The following is a 19,237-nucleotide window of genomic DNA, read 5'->3' on the forward strand; positions in this document are numbered from 1 at the left end:
CCAGATGTGTTTCAGAAGGCATATACAAAAATGTTCAGAGAGGCAATTTCATAATAGCAAAAAAAAGTGGAAACAACCTAAATAGCCACCAAAAGGAAAGACATGAATAAATTGTAGTATATTCACAAAACGGAAACAGCACTGAATATGAATGAACTTCTCTACATGCAGAAATATGGATGAATCTTGGAAACATGTTGATGAAAAAAAGCAATTCACAGAAGAATTACATATGATAAGAAACAATTTTTACATCTCAAAAATATACAAAACTATGTGATAGAACTAATTTAAAAAGCAAAGGAGTGATTAATACAAAAATTAGAACCTCGGTTTCTTGTGGGGGCAGATAAGGCAGAGGGTAGGCTTGGGAAGGAAATAGAAGTAGCTTCCACAGTCTTGGGTAATGATTTAATTCTTAAATTGGATGGGGTTTACTAGTGTTTATTTAATTGATGCCTCATAACTTACATGTACATTACATATATCCTTTTGATACATAATGACCCTTGAATGGAAAATGCAAATGTTTACTTCCCTAATCTTCCAAATAGACATGATGGAAAATAACTCACATGCTTTTCCTGAAAATGTAATTTAGTACCAATAATCAGATGAAAATCTGGGAGAGGTGGACCACTGGTCTGATCAAGGATGTCTTTTTTTAAGGGAAAAAAATTAAATTTTCTAATTCCAAAGAAATAAATGTGAAAAAGCAGAAAAATACAAAGAAGAAACAATTTTAGGTCACCTGCAGTTCCATAATCTAGGTATAACCGCTGTTAACATTTTGTTGTATTTTCCACCAGTTTTTTAAATATATAAAATCGGAATGAATGCAGCATTTAAAAATGTATTTTCCTGTTTAGATTTGAAATATTGTTTCCCTGAAGACAGCAATGATGCTATGTGTACATGGTGTGTAGTATATGGTGTGTATAGTACATGGTGTGTATAGTCTAATGTTCAGATTCAAGTTCTATTATATAAGTTGTCTATATAAATGATAACTTAAATTTGAGCATATCTTTCACTGAAAAATTTAAGAAATTAGAGAAGGATAATCGTTTGTCACAGTTGCTGAATCTCTTCCATAGTAATTTTTTTGCTTCTAAATCAATTACAGAAATTTGTATGATGAGATGGAAGGAATTTTTCTTTTGATGATCTGCTTTCTTGAACTCCGATCTCAACACAAGAATATATTTTTCTGAAAGATTTTTAAAAGGGTTTTATATTATTTCTGAATTTTTGAAAGTGTGGAAAAATTTCTCTTGATAATTCATAATTTTAAAGGCAATTTCCCCATTCCTGATCATATTTACAAAAGATAAATAGCATAGTGTCTAAATTTTCTCTCCAATGTATATTTTTTTTAAAGTTTATTCCTTTAAGACTACCTCAACCTACCGTCAACTCAAGTGTTGAGATAACACACAGGATCAGAGTTAGAAGATATTTTAATGTATCTTTACAGGTATAAGGTAAAAGAAGACCTGAACATTTAGCATTGATTTTAATGATTAAATTGCAAACTCTTGTGAGAGCTGAAATACTCTTTGTGTCCCTCCCATGCTGGATTCCTAAGTGTGGTCCTGATTCAGGAGGACTACAGCGGGCCTGGACATTTCTTCAGGTGATTCTGAGGTCCAGCCGGGCAAGAGAACTACTGCTCTAAGCTTGAGGACATTAACCACCAGGTTCATATTTAAAAAACAAATCTTTTCTTTTAAAACCAGCCCAGTGTTAGCCTGGGGAGGCACATCAACATTCCACTCCTATTTGTGAATTTCTGAGAGAGACTGACAGCTCCCGTGATCCCCCTTTGACCCGGTTCAGAGTAATTCATTAAGTGATGAGTTACTCACACCCTTATCCCCATCCAAACACCCACCAGTTCTCTTGGAGAAATGGCAGCACATAATTTTTCTCACTTAAAAAACTACAAAATGCTTCAAGAGCCCATTGCTTCCAGGAAGTCCACAGTGAACATAAAGGAAATTCAGGCTAAAGAAAATTGGGAAACAGCCCTAAAGAATGATCCATCTGCTTTCTTTGCTTTTGGCCAGCTCACCATGGGACTCTCTTTATGAGGAGTATCTGCCACTGATAACCCTTTTTTCTTGGTTTGATATTAGTGGCATTACAGAGTTCAGAATGGCTGGGAGTGGGAGGAGAAGATGGTAACTGTGAGCCCAAAGCAATTTCTGCAGGTTATCAGTTTGTAGCACTCTCATGAGCTAGTTCATATAGGTAGGTACTTTTAAAATAAATGATTATAGGATTGGGGAAGCAAGGTAAAGCTGTCAGATTGGCACAACTATCTATTGAGGCATTGGACGTAATTTAGTAAAAAGCCAGCGGGTTTCATTTAAGCCCTAGAAAAGATTTACATATCATCTTCCCCCAACCACAAAAGAAAACACCACTACAGGACAAATCACTCTTTGAATGTTTCATAAGATATTAATAAGCACAGCAACAACAGAACTTGTGCTAAGATCAAAGTTTCAGAAGCTTTAAAATATTTTTAGTTCTTTTCATCTGAAATTGTTTAGACTACCTTCAGAGAAACTTTTCAACAGTTTCCTTACTGGAAAGAGTTGAGAAGTTTTATAAGCCTAAGGTTACTAGGGTGATTTGGTTTATAAGTTTCCTTTAAAAGAAAGAGAGAGAGAGGGAGGGAAGAAACCAAGCAGCAGCAGCAGCAAACACTTGTCAACCAGAGGGCTGAAATAAGAGACCAGTGTTGTAGAGAATTAACAGTAGATCTGACTCTAAAGGTTAAACCTTGCATCGTCATTTCTAGAAATCAAGTCTGTTTGTTTGGCGTACCTAGGAGAAGTAAGTGCTTTCAAATGGTCCTCCCACAAGTCTCCTTAGCAGCCAACCGAGTCCCACGGCCCTCAGCCAACAAACCCAACAAGTACTGTAAGTCAACTGGGATCTACTCGTGAAACCTCATACGATGTCCTGTAACAGGAAGCCACAAAAATATGAGAAAATGCACCTGATTAAACGTAAGAACATCTGTCGCCCTGGACTTATATAATGGCCATTAAATAACAAAAAGAGGGAAAGAAGTCCATGCAGAACAGTCCTTGAGTCTGAGTCCAGTTTAGAAATCTGTTCCTTTGACTATTTCTGAAGGGCTGAAGATTCTACAAAGAAGCAGCAAAAATTTTCATGGAAGAGCCAGCGGAACTGTGTCAGTGGAATTAATGGAACCTTTCCAGGGCAAGAAAGAAAACCAGAGACAGCAGTTTCCCCTCTCCTATGTTCTTTTAGGCAAAAGGAGCAGAGGTGGGTGGTTCCGGTGGGCAGCTTTGGCTGGAACCGTTATCCTACGAGGACAGTCCATGCCCATTGAAAATGGTAACAAGCCCCTGCCTGCATTTACACTGTTGCGCTCCTGAGTTCTTCTGCCAAAGAAAAGACAGAATACCCTGCTGAGAAGGGTCTAGCAGAGCATGGGACTCAAACTGAAGCTAAGGCTTCCCATTCTAGGGTGCTGAGCACTAACCAGGCAACGTTGAGAAAGAAAGTCTTCCTGTGCCTTATTCTCCTGGGCTGCTACAGGAGTCCACCGGAGGAGTTAATCTCCAAGGTTCTTTCCAGCTCCGAAGTTCTGTGTCAAAGAAAGAGGGAGGTGGCTGCCAACAGGAGAGGAGGCGTTTCTGACCTGGCTTGAGCCCATCCTGCCTCAGTGCTGTGACAGGAATCATTGCTACAGATTTTTAGGTGGAAGAGCACAGAGCTCCCTAAAAACACAGGGGGTTTTCACAGTGACCTGACAAGTGGCTTGAGCCCAAGATTCTCTCGCAGTAGAACGGCTTCTTATCCTACCTGAAAGCCCCTTCAAGTGACCTAGAGGGGAGATAAAGACAGTTATTTAGGGAGCATGAAATGCAAGTCACAGTAGAAAAGGCTGTAACTACTTTGGGCACATTATGCAGGCAGGTCAGCAGAGTGGGGCTCATCCCCAGGCACAAACCACATCAAAACCTACTCAGGATTGTGTTGGGTGATTTTGCAATTGTTTGTTAAGACACAAACCAACGGGATTCCCACATTTGTGCTGGTCTTTTACTGTCAGCAACTCCTGGCCCGTCTGTACCAAATCCACAGCCACAATCCTGAAGACTCTAACTTCTTATACCTCAATATATCTTAAATTGGGGGGAGGGAGAGGAGGGTGCACCTCCGCCAATTGAGCCTACTCAGGAATAGCGAGGACGCAGCAGGAAGTCATGTTGCCCCAAATCTGCTAGAGCAATGTTGGTTCTAAAAGAAGGAAATACAAGAGACCTTGAAGCTGGTAAGGGGCCCATTTTTTCTTGACTTTGCAATAAATTTTAATATAATCACGGGGAAATTCTGAGATTTTAAAAGAGTTGCGGTAGACCCTTCTCAATAGGGTCTTGGAAGTCCTGACCGAGGGGAGCACATGAAGTGGGCTCTCTACCGTACTCTGTGGAACAAAGGCCAGGCTATGCTGGGCAGTGAACAGTGGGGTTGGCTGGAGGCCTTGGACTCTTGGCTTTACTTAGAAAAAGCAGGGGCGAGGGGCGGGGGGCGGAGGGTGGGGGGGGGGGCGTGCATGAGGAGGTTGCAGATTGCCGAGTGACTCACACAAGCCCTCAGGTGGAAATTTCTCCCGATGCTCAGTTCCCGGCCTTAGGAACTCCAGGAGTAGATCATATGTCTGTGGACCTATCTCCACCTCTGCAAAAGCGAGAGATTAAAGCCCCGCCCTCATTTCCCCAACTTTGAGAAGTAACTTCTGTACTGTGGGTCATTTGTTTGAAAGGGGGGCGAAGGGGGTTTGGCCGTCCCTGGCGAGGGCCCCAAAGCGCTAAACCACTTTAGCGGTAGAACGACGCGTCCGGGTGAGGCGTCCCCGCCGTGGACTCGGTGTACCCCGCACGCGGTCCGTCGAGCCTGTGCCCAGGGCAGCGCCGGCTCGCGGGAGGGAAGCTTTGAAGGTGGTTTTTCGAAATCACCCCGCGCATCCCTCTGTCCTTAGAGCCTTGGGGCCGAGAGGGTGCGGCGTCATCTTCCTCCCACCAGCCCAGACCAGGACCCCCGGGGAAAGGTGCTGTAGAAATTCCCAGGCAAGCCCGGAGGCCGAGGACGCGCAGCTCCGATGGGGACCACTAAGGCGCGCCCCGGGAAGGCTCCCGCTGCAGCCTGCAGCCGCCGGGGCTCGCGCGGCCGTGCGACGGCGGGAGGGGACAGCCCCGCGGGCTGAGGGTGCGGGCCGCGCCCCGGATCTCCGGCCCTCCCTACGTCCCGCCCGCCCGCTCGCGCCGCGCTCACCGCCACCGCCTCTCCCTCCCCTGCAGCCGCGCCGGGACCATGTCGGCGGAGACCGCGAGCGGCCCCACTGAGGATCAGGTGGAGATCCTGGAGTACAATTTCAACAAGGTCAACAAGCACCCGGACCCCACCACGCTGTGCCTCATCGCGGCCGAGGCGGGCCTTTCCGAGGAGGAGACCCAGGTGAGCCCCGGCGCGCGCCCCGCACTCCGACCCCTGCCCGCCCGGGCCGCCGCGCCCACCCTCGCCTGGGCCGTCTCGCGAAAGTGGGGGTCGCCGTCGCCTCCCCCCTCCCCTGATCTTTCATCGCTTCTGCCCGCACCCCAGGAGCCCCATCCTAGGAGCTCAGACTCTGCATCGCTCCCACCGCCGCATCCCAGCTTCCTGGCTCCATGGTCGCCCCGTCTGTCCTTCCACCCCCAGCCCGCGCTGGCTCCCCCAGGAGCTGCTTAGAAAACCTCGCGTCCACCCTTCCTTCTCCTTGCTTTTCCGCTCTCCCCTACAGCCCGGGATAAACGCGCTCTCCTCCCTCCGGGCTGGGAGCAGCGTCCCTGGCCCACTCTTGTCTCGCTTTCTCGGGCGGTTTCTTCTCTGGGCTGTGAACGAAAGCTTCTGGAGAGGTGCCGTGTGCGCTTTCCGCGCCCAGCGCCCTCCTGTCTGTTCTCGGCGGGAACGTCAGAGCTGGAAGGCACCTTAGCGATGAGCTATAAATTCAGTCCTCAGGGTTGGTGAAGGAGGAAACTGAGGCCCAGAGGGAGGGAGTTGCCAGGATGGCGCGGGTCCTTAGCCATGCTCTTTCCACTACATCGGGCAGCAGCTTTTCCTTAGCCACAGAGCTGACGCTGCAGGGAGCCAGGGAGATGGGGTTCAGAGTTTAAAAAATTCTCCAGCTCTAAGGTTTAGTCTTTTTCTGGATTTTTCCGAGAAGGTAGACATTTGCCATTACAGCTGGCGGGAGTGGAAGCAGATGTCCCCTGCAGTGCATTCATTTATTTATCTGTTTCTTAAGGCTCCTATATTATCCGGAAAATCCTTTAGGGTAGAGAATGCAACCCTGGCCACGATTGCTAACCTCCAGGTGCAGAGTTGGCTCCTTTAACTGACTTTTTGTTTGTTTGTTTAACCCTGTCTAAACTCTGGCTTCTGTTTTCCCTTTGGTCATGGAAAGACAATTAGTGATGCATGATGATACTGCTTGGAACTGCTCTAGTATCTCTCCAGGGGAGCCCAGAGCGCTTCACCCCTCTAGTCTCAGCTCTGAAGCAGAGACATCCTTATTCCTCCCATTTTACAGACCAGAGCAGCAGACTCTCTGTCCTCTCCTCACCGTGAACCATACTCAGTGGAGGCTTAAAAGCTTGTAATGGGTGCTCCAGTGGATCCTAGAACCAAGACCCCACATCCAAAATGATTTTTACTAATTAAGCCAGATGCGCGTTGGAGAACCTGCCCATAAAAAAACCCCTGTCATTCATAGGGCAAATAGAAAGTCAAGCAGATCTGTTTTTAGCAAAGGCAACAGCTGTCTGGCTCACCAGAACCAGAACTTAATGGAGAGTGATTTACTGTAACCCAAGTCTAACTGCTCGTGTTTCCTGGAAGCCCCCGAGGAGGCAGCCTGCTGAAGTTTTATCATTTAAAATCCTACGCTATATTTAGAAAGAGGAGTAATCACAGAGACAACGATAACTCATCTTTTAAACAGAAGGCTGTGGATTTATTGTGGGCACAGCGCCAACTAGGGGTCTAACCTCTTCTCAGCCTCTGAATTCTCCCATGGCCAGTTACCATCATTTCCTTACCTGTAAAGCAGAATAATTGTTGCCCTTTATAATGGCTGATACTTGCCACATATTGTTCCAGGTACCCTCCAAGTATTAAATCACTTGTTTGTCACAATAATGCTGTGAGGGAGGTACTATTATCCCCATTGTACAGATGAGGGAACTGAGGCACAGAAAGGTTGAAAAGCTTGACCAAGACCACAACCGGAACTAACAGAGCTAGGATTTGAATCCTGGCCATCTGGGTCATGATCCAGGCCCCTAACCAACATGCCTTGTTGCCTCTACAGGAGAAGAATGGAAACAACTGGGTGGGGTGGGAGGGAAGGACCGAAAGTTCTATTTATGTTATTTTTCTTCTTGAAAAAAAAAATCCATGCATTAAATGCAAGTCATTCCAGGCTATATTCAATCTTTCTTCAAGATTCACCTTCTGTAAGAGAACTGAAACAAAATCAGGTGAGGGGCAGGAAGAAAGAAAGGCACCTGCTTCTTTCTGTGATTGAGGTCAGCCAATTCAGACCTCTGCACAGCAGGTTCATCTGCCCATCTTGGGCAGCCCTTCTCCAATTTCCCCTCTGCTCTCATCCTCAAATGGTAGACCCAACCCTGAAATGAGTGGGTGTAGGGGTGAGTCAGCCTCATAGCAGGGCCTCTGGCTTCCTTTTCCTGCCATGGGGCAACACCTTCTTCCTCCCTGAGGCTGCCACAGCTTGGCTTGCCCCTCTGTCTTCCTGCCTAGACCTGCAGAGAAGCATCTGAGACCCCAGGGCTCAGAGAGAGGCAAAATTTAGCAAGTTCAGGGAAAGAGGCTTCCTGGGTACCCGAGGGTGCCTGCCCTCTGTCACCCTTACTGGATTGGGTCTCATCTTCCAACTTTCCATCCTTTAAGCCCCCACCCCTTCCCAACCCTCCCCATCCTGTGACTGGTGGGTGAGAATGATTTCTTCTATAATCTTCTCAAGCAGCATTTACATTTCTTAAAGTGTCTTCTAAAAAAACAGTGTCTTCTGGAGATATAATGCCCAATGATGAACTTTCAGGGATTAATACAATTATTTTTATTTGTGGCATCCTTGTAGGGGCCCTCTATATAACACCCTGAAAGCCAAGGTTTGCAGGGCCTACCTGTAAGCAGCTTCTGGTATCAGCACTTTCCCTGTTTCTATTCTTCATTTTGTTGCCCAATTGGAAAGGTCACCAGAGCCAAAATAATATTATTCCATATGCCTTATCCCTCCTCCCTAACACCACCCTCCTCCAGAATCAGAATCAGACTCTTCATTTTCCTAGAACAAGTAATAGTTTAGTAGAAGAAAGATAAGCATGAGATGTGCCCATGAGATAGTTAACTAGAGCTGATCCACCACTGCTGATGCCCTGGCAAAGGCAACAGGAGCTAAAGGTTGAGACGTTATCTGACTGGGGGCTTTGATGTCTTCTGTAAACTGTTCCACTGTAGGACAACATTCTCTGCTATGGGGTGGGGGACACCTATAGGAACCCAGAGTGGGGTGAAGGGGGCTCTGATGGAAATATCTTTATGGGTTGCATTTGCTGGGATCTTAGAATGAGTTTTTCTCATGACAGTAATTAGATATCTCCTACCTTTAAATTAGACAAACCTTGCAGAGTCCCAACCCCTGTGTCTTTTATTTACTTGAAGTCACTGTTAGAAGGAGCTGGGGAAACTCTTTCATCAGCCCCTTGGGAGGTTGGGATGATCTGGCGTTTTCTGTTATCACTAAGTCAAGCCCAGTGTAGCTGGCGTTGGTTCTTAGAGAGGCTTCCAGTATTTTTATTTGCTCTGGATGTCCTGGGACTATTCCCAGAACTCAGTGGGTTTAGTTGTTAGATGTTTTATCAGTGGAATAAAAGCCTCTAAATGTCTCCCCCTGAAAAGAATGAAATGTTAGTTACTAGAGAAAAGGACAGAACAATGTTATTTTGCCTCAAGCCCTCCCCATCTCAGTGTCTAATTATCATCTGTTCACTGGAGTAAATAAATCTCCTTCAATGGGTGAGCGTAATGAGGACTTTCATTTATAAGCAAGCAAGGGATGAATGTCTTTCCCAGGGGATGACTGAAACAAAGAAGAGGAGGATAAAGCCAGGTGGAAAATTAGCATTGATATGCGTGAGATGTGATAAGGTTAGGGAGAAAAAGCAAGCAAGGTGTTTAATGGTTTTTGTTGGACAGCAACTAGTTTGCTAAATTTTTATATACATACTTGATTTAAAATATATATCTTCAGAAAACAGTTGAGCTTTCCGTAAACCTCATCCCATCCCCCAATGCTGGGGCTCAATTTGTTAAGCATTTGGATGCCAGCTCACCAGTTCACAAACGTGGTCCTTGCTGAAGTTATTTTCGGTAACCGTACATGAATATTCTGCTTCATTACTGGCGTCAGGTTGTGGGTGGCGCTTCGGAATGAGGCCAGCTGAATCATTTTGTCTTAAATGAATCCTGGTAGAAAATGAGACTCTCCTCCTCCAAGTTTTAATTAGTCAGTCTTTAAATCTCGGCTATTTATTCGGCTCTAGTAAGTGGAAATCCTATTGAATCAGACCCAGTAGGCTTGAAACCCACCCCCCACCAGGAACTGCCTCATTAATGAGACTGGATCCACACTGCTCTCACACCAGATTCCAGAGTTGACAACACACACACACAGATGATAGAAGAAAATGTGCCCACCTTTAGCAGCAGAACTTTGGTTAAAGCCACCGAAGTTATGAGAGCTCTCTTCTCCTTAAGGTTAGTGATCCCTAGGAGTGAAATGTGGCACCTGGAGAGCAACCCCCAAAGAGAAGACTTCGCTAAGGGTAGCCTGCTGCCTCTGGCTTTAGATGACTTTTCCCTGCTGCCGCCCCATATTACAAAGGTGTACAAGACAGCTGATCTTGCCAGCTGTGTAAGGCATTTCAGTGTGTGAGCTCTCTTGTACAGTTAGCATGAGTTGTTGGTGTGGTCGTATGCTGTGCAGCCAGCTTAGCCCTAAATGGTCGTGTGGCCTCCCTCCTTTCAAGCTCTTGATCCTTGATCCTTTGAAGCACTCCTTCCCTGTGGTTCTCACTTTCTTCTGGTGTTGGGCTTATGCCGAACTACCCTTCAGCTCCCCAGATCTCTGCAGAGATGAGATCATCCCAAGGATGGCCCTAGAGCCCACCTGTTTGTTCTGAGGTTAAATCTGCATCTGGGCAGGTGTCGACCGACTCATGCCAAGTCAGGAGTCCTCTAGGTGTTTCTCACCACACCTTCTCCATCAGCACATCCCAGGTCTGGCATCCCACAGCTGTGCTCTTTCTGCTTCGTTTCTATCCTCTCATCTTCCTACCCCTAGAACAGGTGAATTTTAGAAACCCCAGGAGGGACAAAAGAGAGCCCCTAAGCTCACCTCTTCATTTCCAGGTGAGCTGACTGGCTCTATTTTTAGGGACTCCTTCAAGGTCTCATAGCCAATTGGTTACAGAGGACCTTCCTATTGGCAGGCCCAGGACTGCAGAGCCCCCTGTGGTCAGCTACCCAAGCAGCTTGCCTGTTTACATCAGCATGACATGAACATCTCCTCATTCTCAGTGTTTGCCATGGTGCGTGAAAGGTGGGGAAGCACAGGAGAATAGAGTGTGGGGCTCCCAGCTTCCCATAGAGCTCTCTGACTCGCATTCTCCCATGTGGGTCAATGCTTGCTGCTTCTCTTTCCTCACTAGATCCTCTTCAAAGTTTTTTGGGTTTTTGTTTTGTTTTGTTTTGTTTTGGTGAGGAAGATTGACCCTGAGCTAACACCTGTTGCCAATCTTCCTCTTTTTGCTTGAGGAAGAGTGGACCTGAGCTAACAACTGTGCCCACCCTCCTCTGTTTCGTATGTGGAGCGCCTCCACAGCATGGCTTGATGAGTAGTGTGTAGGTCCACACCCGGGATCCAAACCCATGAACCTAAGCCACAGAAGCAGAGTGCGCTGAACTCAACCACTACGCCACTGGGCCGGCCCCTCAAAGTTGTTTTTTAAAAATCCCAGTTTCCTCCTGGCCAATGTCGTCCATACACTAGCCTTTCCCCCAGCGTGGGTCTCCTTACCTCCTCTTTGCAGAGTCCCCCACCCCTCGGTAGCATAATGGGCAGCCACTGCCTTACAACATATGAAAATGTTGTAGCCTTCACATGGTACCACATGCATCTGGGGCCTTCCCTAAATCCATGGTCACTCTCATGAGGTGTGCATATCTGGGTCCTGAAGAGCTACAAGACTCTGAGTAAACTGTAGTAGGTCCCTTTATCTTCTCTCACTGCTTGGCAGCCCTGGAGCTCGAGAGACTGAGCTAGCCTACTCCACAGATCCCCAAGAAGGAGTTCTCTGAGCTTGTCCAGTGCTTAGTTTTCCATTCATTTTATTCAACAAACACCTACTAAGTGCTACCGATAAGCAAGGCCCTTGGTGAGATCGGCACACATTGATGAGATGTAGCAGCCATAGAGATCTATGTGGGGCAGTTGAAGGAGGTGCTTCAATGTCTTTTATTCATTCGACAAATATTGATTAATCTCTGTTAAGCCCTTGTGCTAGGGGCTAAGGACGCAATGAGGATAAGATGAATACAGTCTCTGCTTTCATGGATCTTATATTCTAGAAGGAAATACAGCTTAAAAACTGAATACACAAATAAATAATTACAGATATTAAAAATTTCTGTGAGGGTGATAAAGTACTGAAATGGGTGGAGAAGCTAGTTTAGATAAAGTGGTCAGGGAAGGCTTCATTGAGAGGGTCCTATTTAAGCTGAGACCGGAGGATGAGAAGGAGATCATCAGCTAAAGAATGAAGACAGAACATTCTAAACATAGGAAACAGCATGTGCAAAAGTCCTGAGGCAGGAAAGGTAAGTGTCACAGTGCGAAGAACCATTCCCATGGACACATTCTTTGCTCTCCTCCTTTCCATTTGGGCCACAGAAGGGAATGAACTTCCTTTCCTTTTATGAAAATAATGGTTTCGTTATTTCAGTATGTGACAGGTAATTTTGCACATTTCCCTCCTCCAGAAATGGTTCAAGCAGCGCCTGGCCCAGTGGCGGCGGTCGGAAGGCCTGCCCTCAGAATGCAGATCCGTTACAGACTAAGGAGACGGTGGGCGTTGGCAGCTTCCCTTCATGAAGACCATCTGCTGTTTCTCTCCTCAGCTTGGCCAAGCTGTTTTGGTTTTTCAGTGTAGTGTTGTATGTGCCACTGTTAGCTGTCTTGCTATTTAACACAATGTTGTATTTTTTTTAATGTACATAACTAGAAAAGAAAATAACAAAAGGAAGATGTGTAAAGCTTCTGTGTAAAGCCGTGGCTTGGCTAGGAAAGTGGTGTGGCTTGCATTTCCCTTTGGGTCATGATGACAGTTGGTGTGAAAACCATCGAAGTTTGCTTTTGACCAACAACTCACAGTAACCATTGGCCTTCACCCTCCATTTCAGAGCAGGCAAGGCCGCTGTTGAAAAGATAACATGACCAAGAGGGAAAACATTTCCTTCTGAATCTACTCTCTTAAGCCGTTTTCCTTATGTTTCATTTAATACACTGAGGCTCAGTGAGAATACAGAGGGATATTGGAGTCATTCAGATTTCAGAAAGCAGTTCCTTGGGTTAAAGCTGCATTGACTTGGAAAGAACCCAGTTAGGCTGGAAGACAGAAACTCCAACTGGCAGAAAAGCAACTGACTAAGAAAGAAATCCACAAAAGTCTTGAATTTACCTCATTTAAATGCATTTGTTAAATTTATTTTGCTAAACAAAATGAACTGCTTTTTTGTCTCTAAAATGATGTTCTAAATAAAACCTTAACTTTTTGTTGAAAATGCACTGAGTCCTCTGCAGATTTTTAACTAAATAATAAGCATATCAAAGAAAAACAGAGCAGCTTCAACATAGGAGTGGACAAAAGAGCTGTCATTTTCCACATCCTGGCTGCTCAAAGGCTGTCCAGGACGGGGCATCATCAGCTTTAGCTGCAAGCTTGTGAGAAATGCAGAATCTCAGACTCCAACCCAGACCTACTAAATCAGAATCTGCATTTTTAATAAGGTCCCCAAGGGGTACATGTGCGCATGAAAGTTTGAGCAGCATTGTTCTAAAGGACTCTATAGTCAAATTGCATCCATTTTCTATCATGGCACATTAAATGTCTTAATAGTCTATCAATCAAGATTGTGTCTGATTGCTTGGAACAGTAACTTGATTACAATGGATTAACCAAATAGGCTTTTGGTTTGCTTAATTGATTAATTGTTTTTACATAAGGCATCAATAGGTAGGTGGCTCCTTAATGTTGTCAAGGACCTGCGGTCATTCTGTCTTCCTACTTTGCTATCTTTAGCATGTGGCTCTTGTGTTCATGGATACAAGGTGGATGCTTGGGCAATGAGTCTGCATTTCAAGCAAAAAAAGAAAAAGAAAAGAAAAAGGCAAATGCTGGCTAAGACTCTCCCTTTTAAAACAGATTTCCTGGGAGCTCCCCACCCCCACCCCTCACAACAACTTCAACCCACATCTCATTGGCCAGAATTGAGCCACATGGTCACTCCTAACTGCAAGGGAGTCTGGGAAGGTGAGCATCTTAAATTGGGCATATTGCTGCCTTGAGCAAAATTAGGGTTCTGTTGGTAAGAAAGAAAGGGGAGGATGAATGTTGGAAAGGCCACTAGCAGCATCTGCCAACCCAGCCTGAAATGATGCTGGTGTACACTTCTGAAATCTTACCAAAAATGCAGGCACAGTCTTTTCAGTTCTTTAAAATAAAGAGCCCAGAATAAGAAACACTAACAGTTACTCAGAATACAAATGTTTACAAGATCCCGTTAAACATCCTTGGCAAACTTCCTCTTCCTCTACCTTAAAACTTTTTTCTGTAAACAGTACACAGTGAACCAGAGTCCTGAACAGAACAGCCTCATCTGGCGTGCTCTCCAGCAGCCTAATTAGTGGGTCCGAGCATCAGTCAGCACCCAGAGCTGGATGCTGACATCACTTTCTGGAAAGAAGAAGGTGGGGATGAGGAGGAATGTGTGCGAATAATAAATACCTGCATAGAGAGAGGATTCTTGATCTTTCAAAGCACTGTCGTAGACACTGGCTAACAGATAGGGAGGGAAAAAAGTGCTGCTAACGTGGCTGTGGACACAGCAGACACAGAGCACGGTGATTTGTCCTTGTCAGGCAATGAGAGAGGTGCTAACCCAGGTCTAAGCCCCAGGTCAGAAGTCTTTCCAGCACACCAGAGACATGATTCAAGATTAATCCATCCAGGCCAAGAAGAGTTAACCAGCTGGGCAGAGAGTGTGCCTTTAGCTGGAGGAAGAGAAGCACAGTGTATGGCAGAAGGATCACTTCCTGTGCTTATCAGGCCTGAGTCAAGAGTCCTGTTTGAATGGCAGGTGCTGGGAGGGAACGAGGATTCTTGTCCTTTTATTTATTTATTCACTGTTCTTTTTTACAAGAGCTAAGTTTTTTATTTGTTCGTTTCTTGCATTTGATGTACCCCCTTCACGACATCCTTGGTCTGAGAGTCTTTGCTATAGTCCTTAACTACCACATAACTGCAACCATCCACTTTCGGGAGTTTTCCCTCTCTGTCAGTGCAGAGGCCTACCCGTCCCCCTGGTTTCTTGTTGTCATCACCTTGATTAGGTTGATTTGGTGTGAGCACAAAGGGCGTCCACCAACTTGACATATATAGCTATGTTCATCACAGTCATATGCAAGCCCACACGATGGCATTGGCGCCTGTCTCAGGCGTCAGCTGCTTCGAGAATTCCAGGTGCTAGGCCATCATGTGTGAGGCCGGTCCTCAGCATCTCTCGTGAGGCAGTTCTAACGACCGTAGCATCTCCCCCTGCGGTGCCTTCCTCGGCCCTGGCAGCAGGGTCCAGGTGCAGCCTCTGCCTCTGCAGGGCCCAGCAGCGGCAGGCAAGAAGGTGGTGCCCCTTTAAATGTGAAATTGTTTCCAATAACCTTCTTGAGTTTACTTTTCAACCGTAATACAAGGATAGCAATACTCTACTCAAAAAGAAAAAAGCACTTTGTCAAAAGTAATCATAATTACTATTGCTACAAAGTACTACTGAGGACAGGGCGAGGTTCATTTTGATGCCTGAGGCAAATCTTAATGAGAACGCAGAGCTCTAAGTTTTATTATCAGGAGAATCTTCGGGATGCCCAGGGTCATACACCAAAGTGATAATACCCACCCCAGACTGAGCACAACTGCACCATCCCCTCTTTTTTCGCCTTGTGTCCTAGTTTTGCTGTCGCAGACACTGTTGGTCACTTAGACTGACAATTATTCCAACCCCCTTCTCTGTTGCCACCTTCTCTACCAAAGCCTTAGAGGCTGGAAAACTGAAATACTCCCTTTTCCATCCTCCCTTGGAGCTGTGTTGGTCATGTGACACAGTCTGGCCAATGAGGCTTAGGTTGAGGACTGGGTGGAGGGGACTTTTGGGAAGAGTTATGTGTTTTTTGCTGACAGGTACAGTGGCAGCAAAGGCCCTGTCCTTTTATCTTGCTTTGTACCAGTTTCATTTGTTAATTGTAGAAATAGAGATAAGCAAAAAAGTGAAACATACTATAAAACCAAGAAAACCTATAAAAATTAACCATAATCTCAGCACCCAGAGGGAACCTTAATGTTAACTGTGACACGATGGCATACCGTATTGAGGGGAGGCATGTTTTTGATGCATAAACACACATGGGGCAGGGAGAAGAATCCACTTTAGAAGGTAGCTGCAGTTTGAATCATTGCTCTGAAAGGGTGGGTAAAGGAAAAGTCTTCTTTGTTTTTCTCTACTCTACTAAAACACTCTACTCACAAAATATTTCACTTCTGACACCAGATATGTGGTGGTGGTGGGGGGGGGTTCCCACACCAAGCCACTCTGTGACATCAGCTGAGTGTCCCACAATTCAATTCAGTTCTGACACTATCTACCTGGAGTCAGCATCGGATCCCACAGGTTAAGAGCTCAGTTGCACACGATTGTCCCCCACTTTCAGATGCCAATTGTGAGTCCAGCTTGTTACCTGTGCTTGTGACCCACCAGCTGGGAATCAGAGGTTCCCATGACCCCCTCCTCTGTTTCGACTGATTTGCTAGAATAGCTCACAGAACTCAGGAAAACAGTTTACTTACTAGACTACCAGTTTATTATAAAGGCTATAATTCAGGAATAGACAGGTGGAAGAGATGCACAGGGTAAGATATGGGGGAAGGAGTGTGGAGCTTCCATGCCCTCTCTGGGCATGCCACCCTCCCAGCACCTCAGTGTGTTCACCAACCCAGAAGCTCTCTGAGCCCTGCACTTAGGGTTTGTTACAGAGACTTCGTTATGTAGGCACAATTGATTAAATCAATGGCCACTCACCATTAAACTCAATGTCCAGCCCCTCTCCCCTCCTTGGGAGGCGGGGGAAGGATGCCTGAGAGTTCCAACCCTCGAATCCCAAGGTTGGTTCCCTTGGCAACCAGCCCCTATCCCGTGGTTATCTAGGGACTTTCCAAAAATCACCGCATTAACCCAAACTCAGGTGCGGTTGAAAAGGACTTGTTATAAATAACTGGACGCTCCCTTCACCTCCATCATTCTGGAGCTATTTCAGGAACTGGAGCTCTTGGAGGACAAAAGACCAGATATTATAACAAAAGATGCTCCCACTGCTCCTGTCACTTGGGAAATGACAAAGGTTTTAGGAGCTGCCTGTCAGGAGCAGGACAAAGACCAAATATATATTTCTTATTATAAATCACAATATCACAGAATGGAAGGACTCCTCCTAAGGCGAAAATTTGCTCTTTTGATTATGAAAACACCTTGATGAGTTTTTTTGGTGGTGAAACATAGGTCTATAAGGAGAAAAAAAATAAAGAACTCAGTGGCCGTGCACAACAGGTAGAGGGAATTTACGACTGCATTCCGTGAAAGTCAGGTCAGAGGATATTTGGGATCCTTGGGCGCTGAGAGGAGAGATGGAGGAGAATGATCTGGTAGGAGAAAGCAGGTTCCAGCAACATGTCACTGACCCAGAAGGCTGGCCGAGTTGGCTTAGGGACTTTAAAATGTCAAATGTTCTACTTTAAATTAACATCTGTGCAGAGCTGGACCGACTGTTGACAGGCCAACATTGATCTGTTGTTCTCCACCTTCAGGAAAGCTCTATTACACAAAATGGCCCGGCACTAGTGATGCTTTGAGGGATGGGGAAGGAGCAGCTTGAGTCATGTTTGTGGCATGCCGTGGACTGCGGAAGTGATTGTTTCTGTCAGCTCTCTGCTTCTTGTAAAGCGGTAACAGCACCTCTCTCCGCTCGGGAACTCCTTCCACTTCATGTGGTCATGGTAGAGGGGTTAATCACAGTGCCTCAGATTCCCCACCCTACTCAGTTAGGTACATGACCCAGGCTGGCCAATCACTGTGCCGTATCCCTTTACACACTGGGCTCTTGACCTCAGCGGCCCAAAGTCCTTCATCAGAGTTTTCCCAGTTGCAACTGGAGGGGTAGCTCTCTATTATCCTCATGCATGGAGAGTTGTGGGGATGGAGGCCTGGGGTTGCAGGCAGCCATCTACCCAGCCACATAAGAAGGCCACTGTAATGGGAGAGAATGAAGCCAGGCAGAGATGGGAGTAAGAGAGAGAGAGAGAGGCCAGGTCCTGAGGCTCTGGTTCTCACTCTTCCCTTGGGCTACCCCAACCCCCCCAGCTCTGTGAACTAGTGAATTCCCTTCTTGGTGTATATGTGTCATTTATGGCAAAAAGAGTCCTGACTAATAGCTGAGTGAAGAAAGGGAGAGAGGAGTGCATGGAAGGAGGAATATTGGCCATGAAGGTAACTAAGAATCCAAGAGAAGCAAGAATTCTGAGTAAAAGATAGCCAGGAATACATAGGCCAACAAACCTTGAAAATAATTGGGCAAAGTATCAGTGTTTTCTCAGACCATGGGGATTTGAGAAAAAGATTATTTTTGCACATTAAAGGAAAAGATGACCATTGACAAGTAGATAATATATGGACATCAAGTACATACCTTTTTGAATTAAGGGCAAATGTATGGTAGACGTGATTTTGTCACCTTCTTGTGACAAAAATCATGCTACTCTCTCTCAACCCTTGCTATCTTCATGTAGAAGTCTTGTTTCACATATTCCATTGCCCACTAAAAGCTCATTTAAAAACCTCATACCAACTGTTTCAAATGTATCCCTTCCCAAATTCAATGCCAAAGTAACTCACAATAATAATGATAAGAACAAAAATAATTTAAAATTTCACATTCTTTTCCCATGGTGGAAGCACTAAAATGCAGTGAAGTGGACATAAGTCAGGCAAGGATCTGGGACATCAGCCATTGCTTCTGTTGGCAAGGCAGGAGAATAAGATTTTTTGGTTTTCATGAAGCCTAGTACTATGATGCTGTTGTCTATATAAACAATGATCGGCATGAAGAGCAAAATTTCTGAAGACCTTCTCCCTTCACCCTTGGTTGTACTCTTATAAATATTTGCGTGCTGCTGCACTGGGGATGCACTCCCTTAAACATAAATTTCAATGTGGCTTCTTATGAGAGTTTACCACCTAAACTTAGGAAAACATAAGAAACACTGGATTTGAATCTCAATTTACATAACTCATCCAACTACTTAAACACAACGACAAACTGACTCATAATTCATATGACTCATCCTTAGAGTTCCAGATTAGCAATGCAGAAGGATTTTCTTTCTCTTTCTTCCAGATGGAAGCTCCCTCTCCCCACTCCTTTTTTAAAAAGCTTTTTATTTGGGGATTCGGCATTGTCTAGGGGTGAAGAAGGCAAGTTTCTGGGGATAGTGACCCTAAGGCTAAGAATCCCTAGGGGCACAGGAACCATAATCCAGAAGCATAGACTCTTTCCAGGATACAGAATGTGTATCCGTGTAGGAGACGGAGAGTGCACGAGTGTGTTTACATGGCCAGAGGGGAGAGCTGAGGCTGGGAATTCTTATTGTCCTCTTAGCCCTTCTCTCCTTCTTCCTGTAGTTTCATCAGAGGATATGGCTGCCCAGCTAAAGACTGTATTTTCTCACCTCTAATATATTTAGGTTTTTAGCCA

The 19,237-nt window shown here is 45.5% G+C and overlaps 1 protein-coding gene and 1 long non-coding RNA gene across 13 annotated transcripts in view; one reads left to right on the forward strand and one right to left on the reverse strand.

The window, feature by feature from the left end:
• Positions 1-3,629, reverse strand: part of LOC123283781 (uncharacterized) — a 62,549-nt gene extending 58,920 nt beyond the window's left edge. For 2 of the 3 annotated variants that reach the window (XR_011502223.1, XR_011502222.1), the window contains exon 1: positions 3,524-3,629. This is a non-coding gene — a long non-coding RNA (uncharacterized lncRNA). The remainder of the gene's footprint in view (positions 1-3,523) is intronic. The other variant, XR_006524470.2, reaches the window with a different exon arrangement.
• HOPX (HOP homeobox) overlaps positions 1-12,948 on the forward strand; it is a 114,384-nt gene extending 101,436 nt beyond the window's left edge. For 4 of the 10 annotated variants that reach the window (XM_070505789.1, XM_070505785.1, XM_014857827.3 and 1 more), the window contains 2 exons: positions 5,346-5,502; positions 12,148-12,948. In XM_070505789.1, coding sequence (XP_070361890.1) covers positions 5,359-5,502; positions 12,148-12,225 — 222 coding nt within the window. In that variant the 5' untranslated portion in view covers positions 5,346-5,358 and the 3' untranslated portion in view covers positions 12,226-12,948. Of the gene's footprint in view, positions 1-3,080; positions 4,319-4,586; positions 5,115-5,345; positions 5,503-12,147 lie in introns of those variants that run through there. The other 6 variants (XM_070505790.1, XM_044766046.2, XM_044766048.2 and 3 more) reach the window with 6 other exon arrangements.
• The last annotated feature ends 6,289 nt before the right edge of the window (positions 12,949-19,237 follow it).

This window comes from Equus asinus, chromosome 3, assembly GCF_041296235.1.
Source record: "Equus asinus isolate D_3611 breed Donkey chromosome 3, EquAss-T2T_v2, whole genome shotgun sequence".
Taxonomy (NCBI): Eukaryota; Metazoa; Chordata; class Mammalia; order Perissodactyla; family Equidae; genus Equus; species Equus asinus.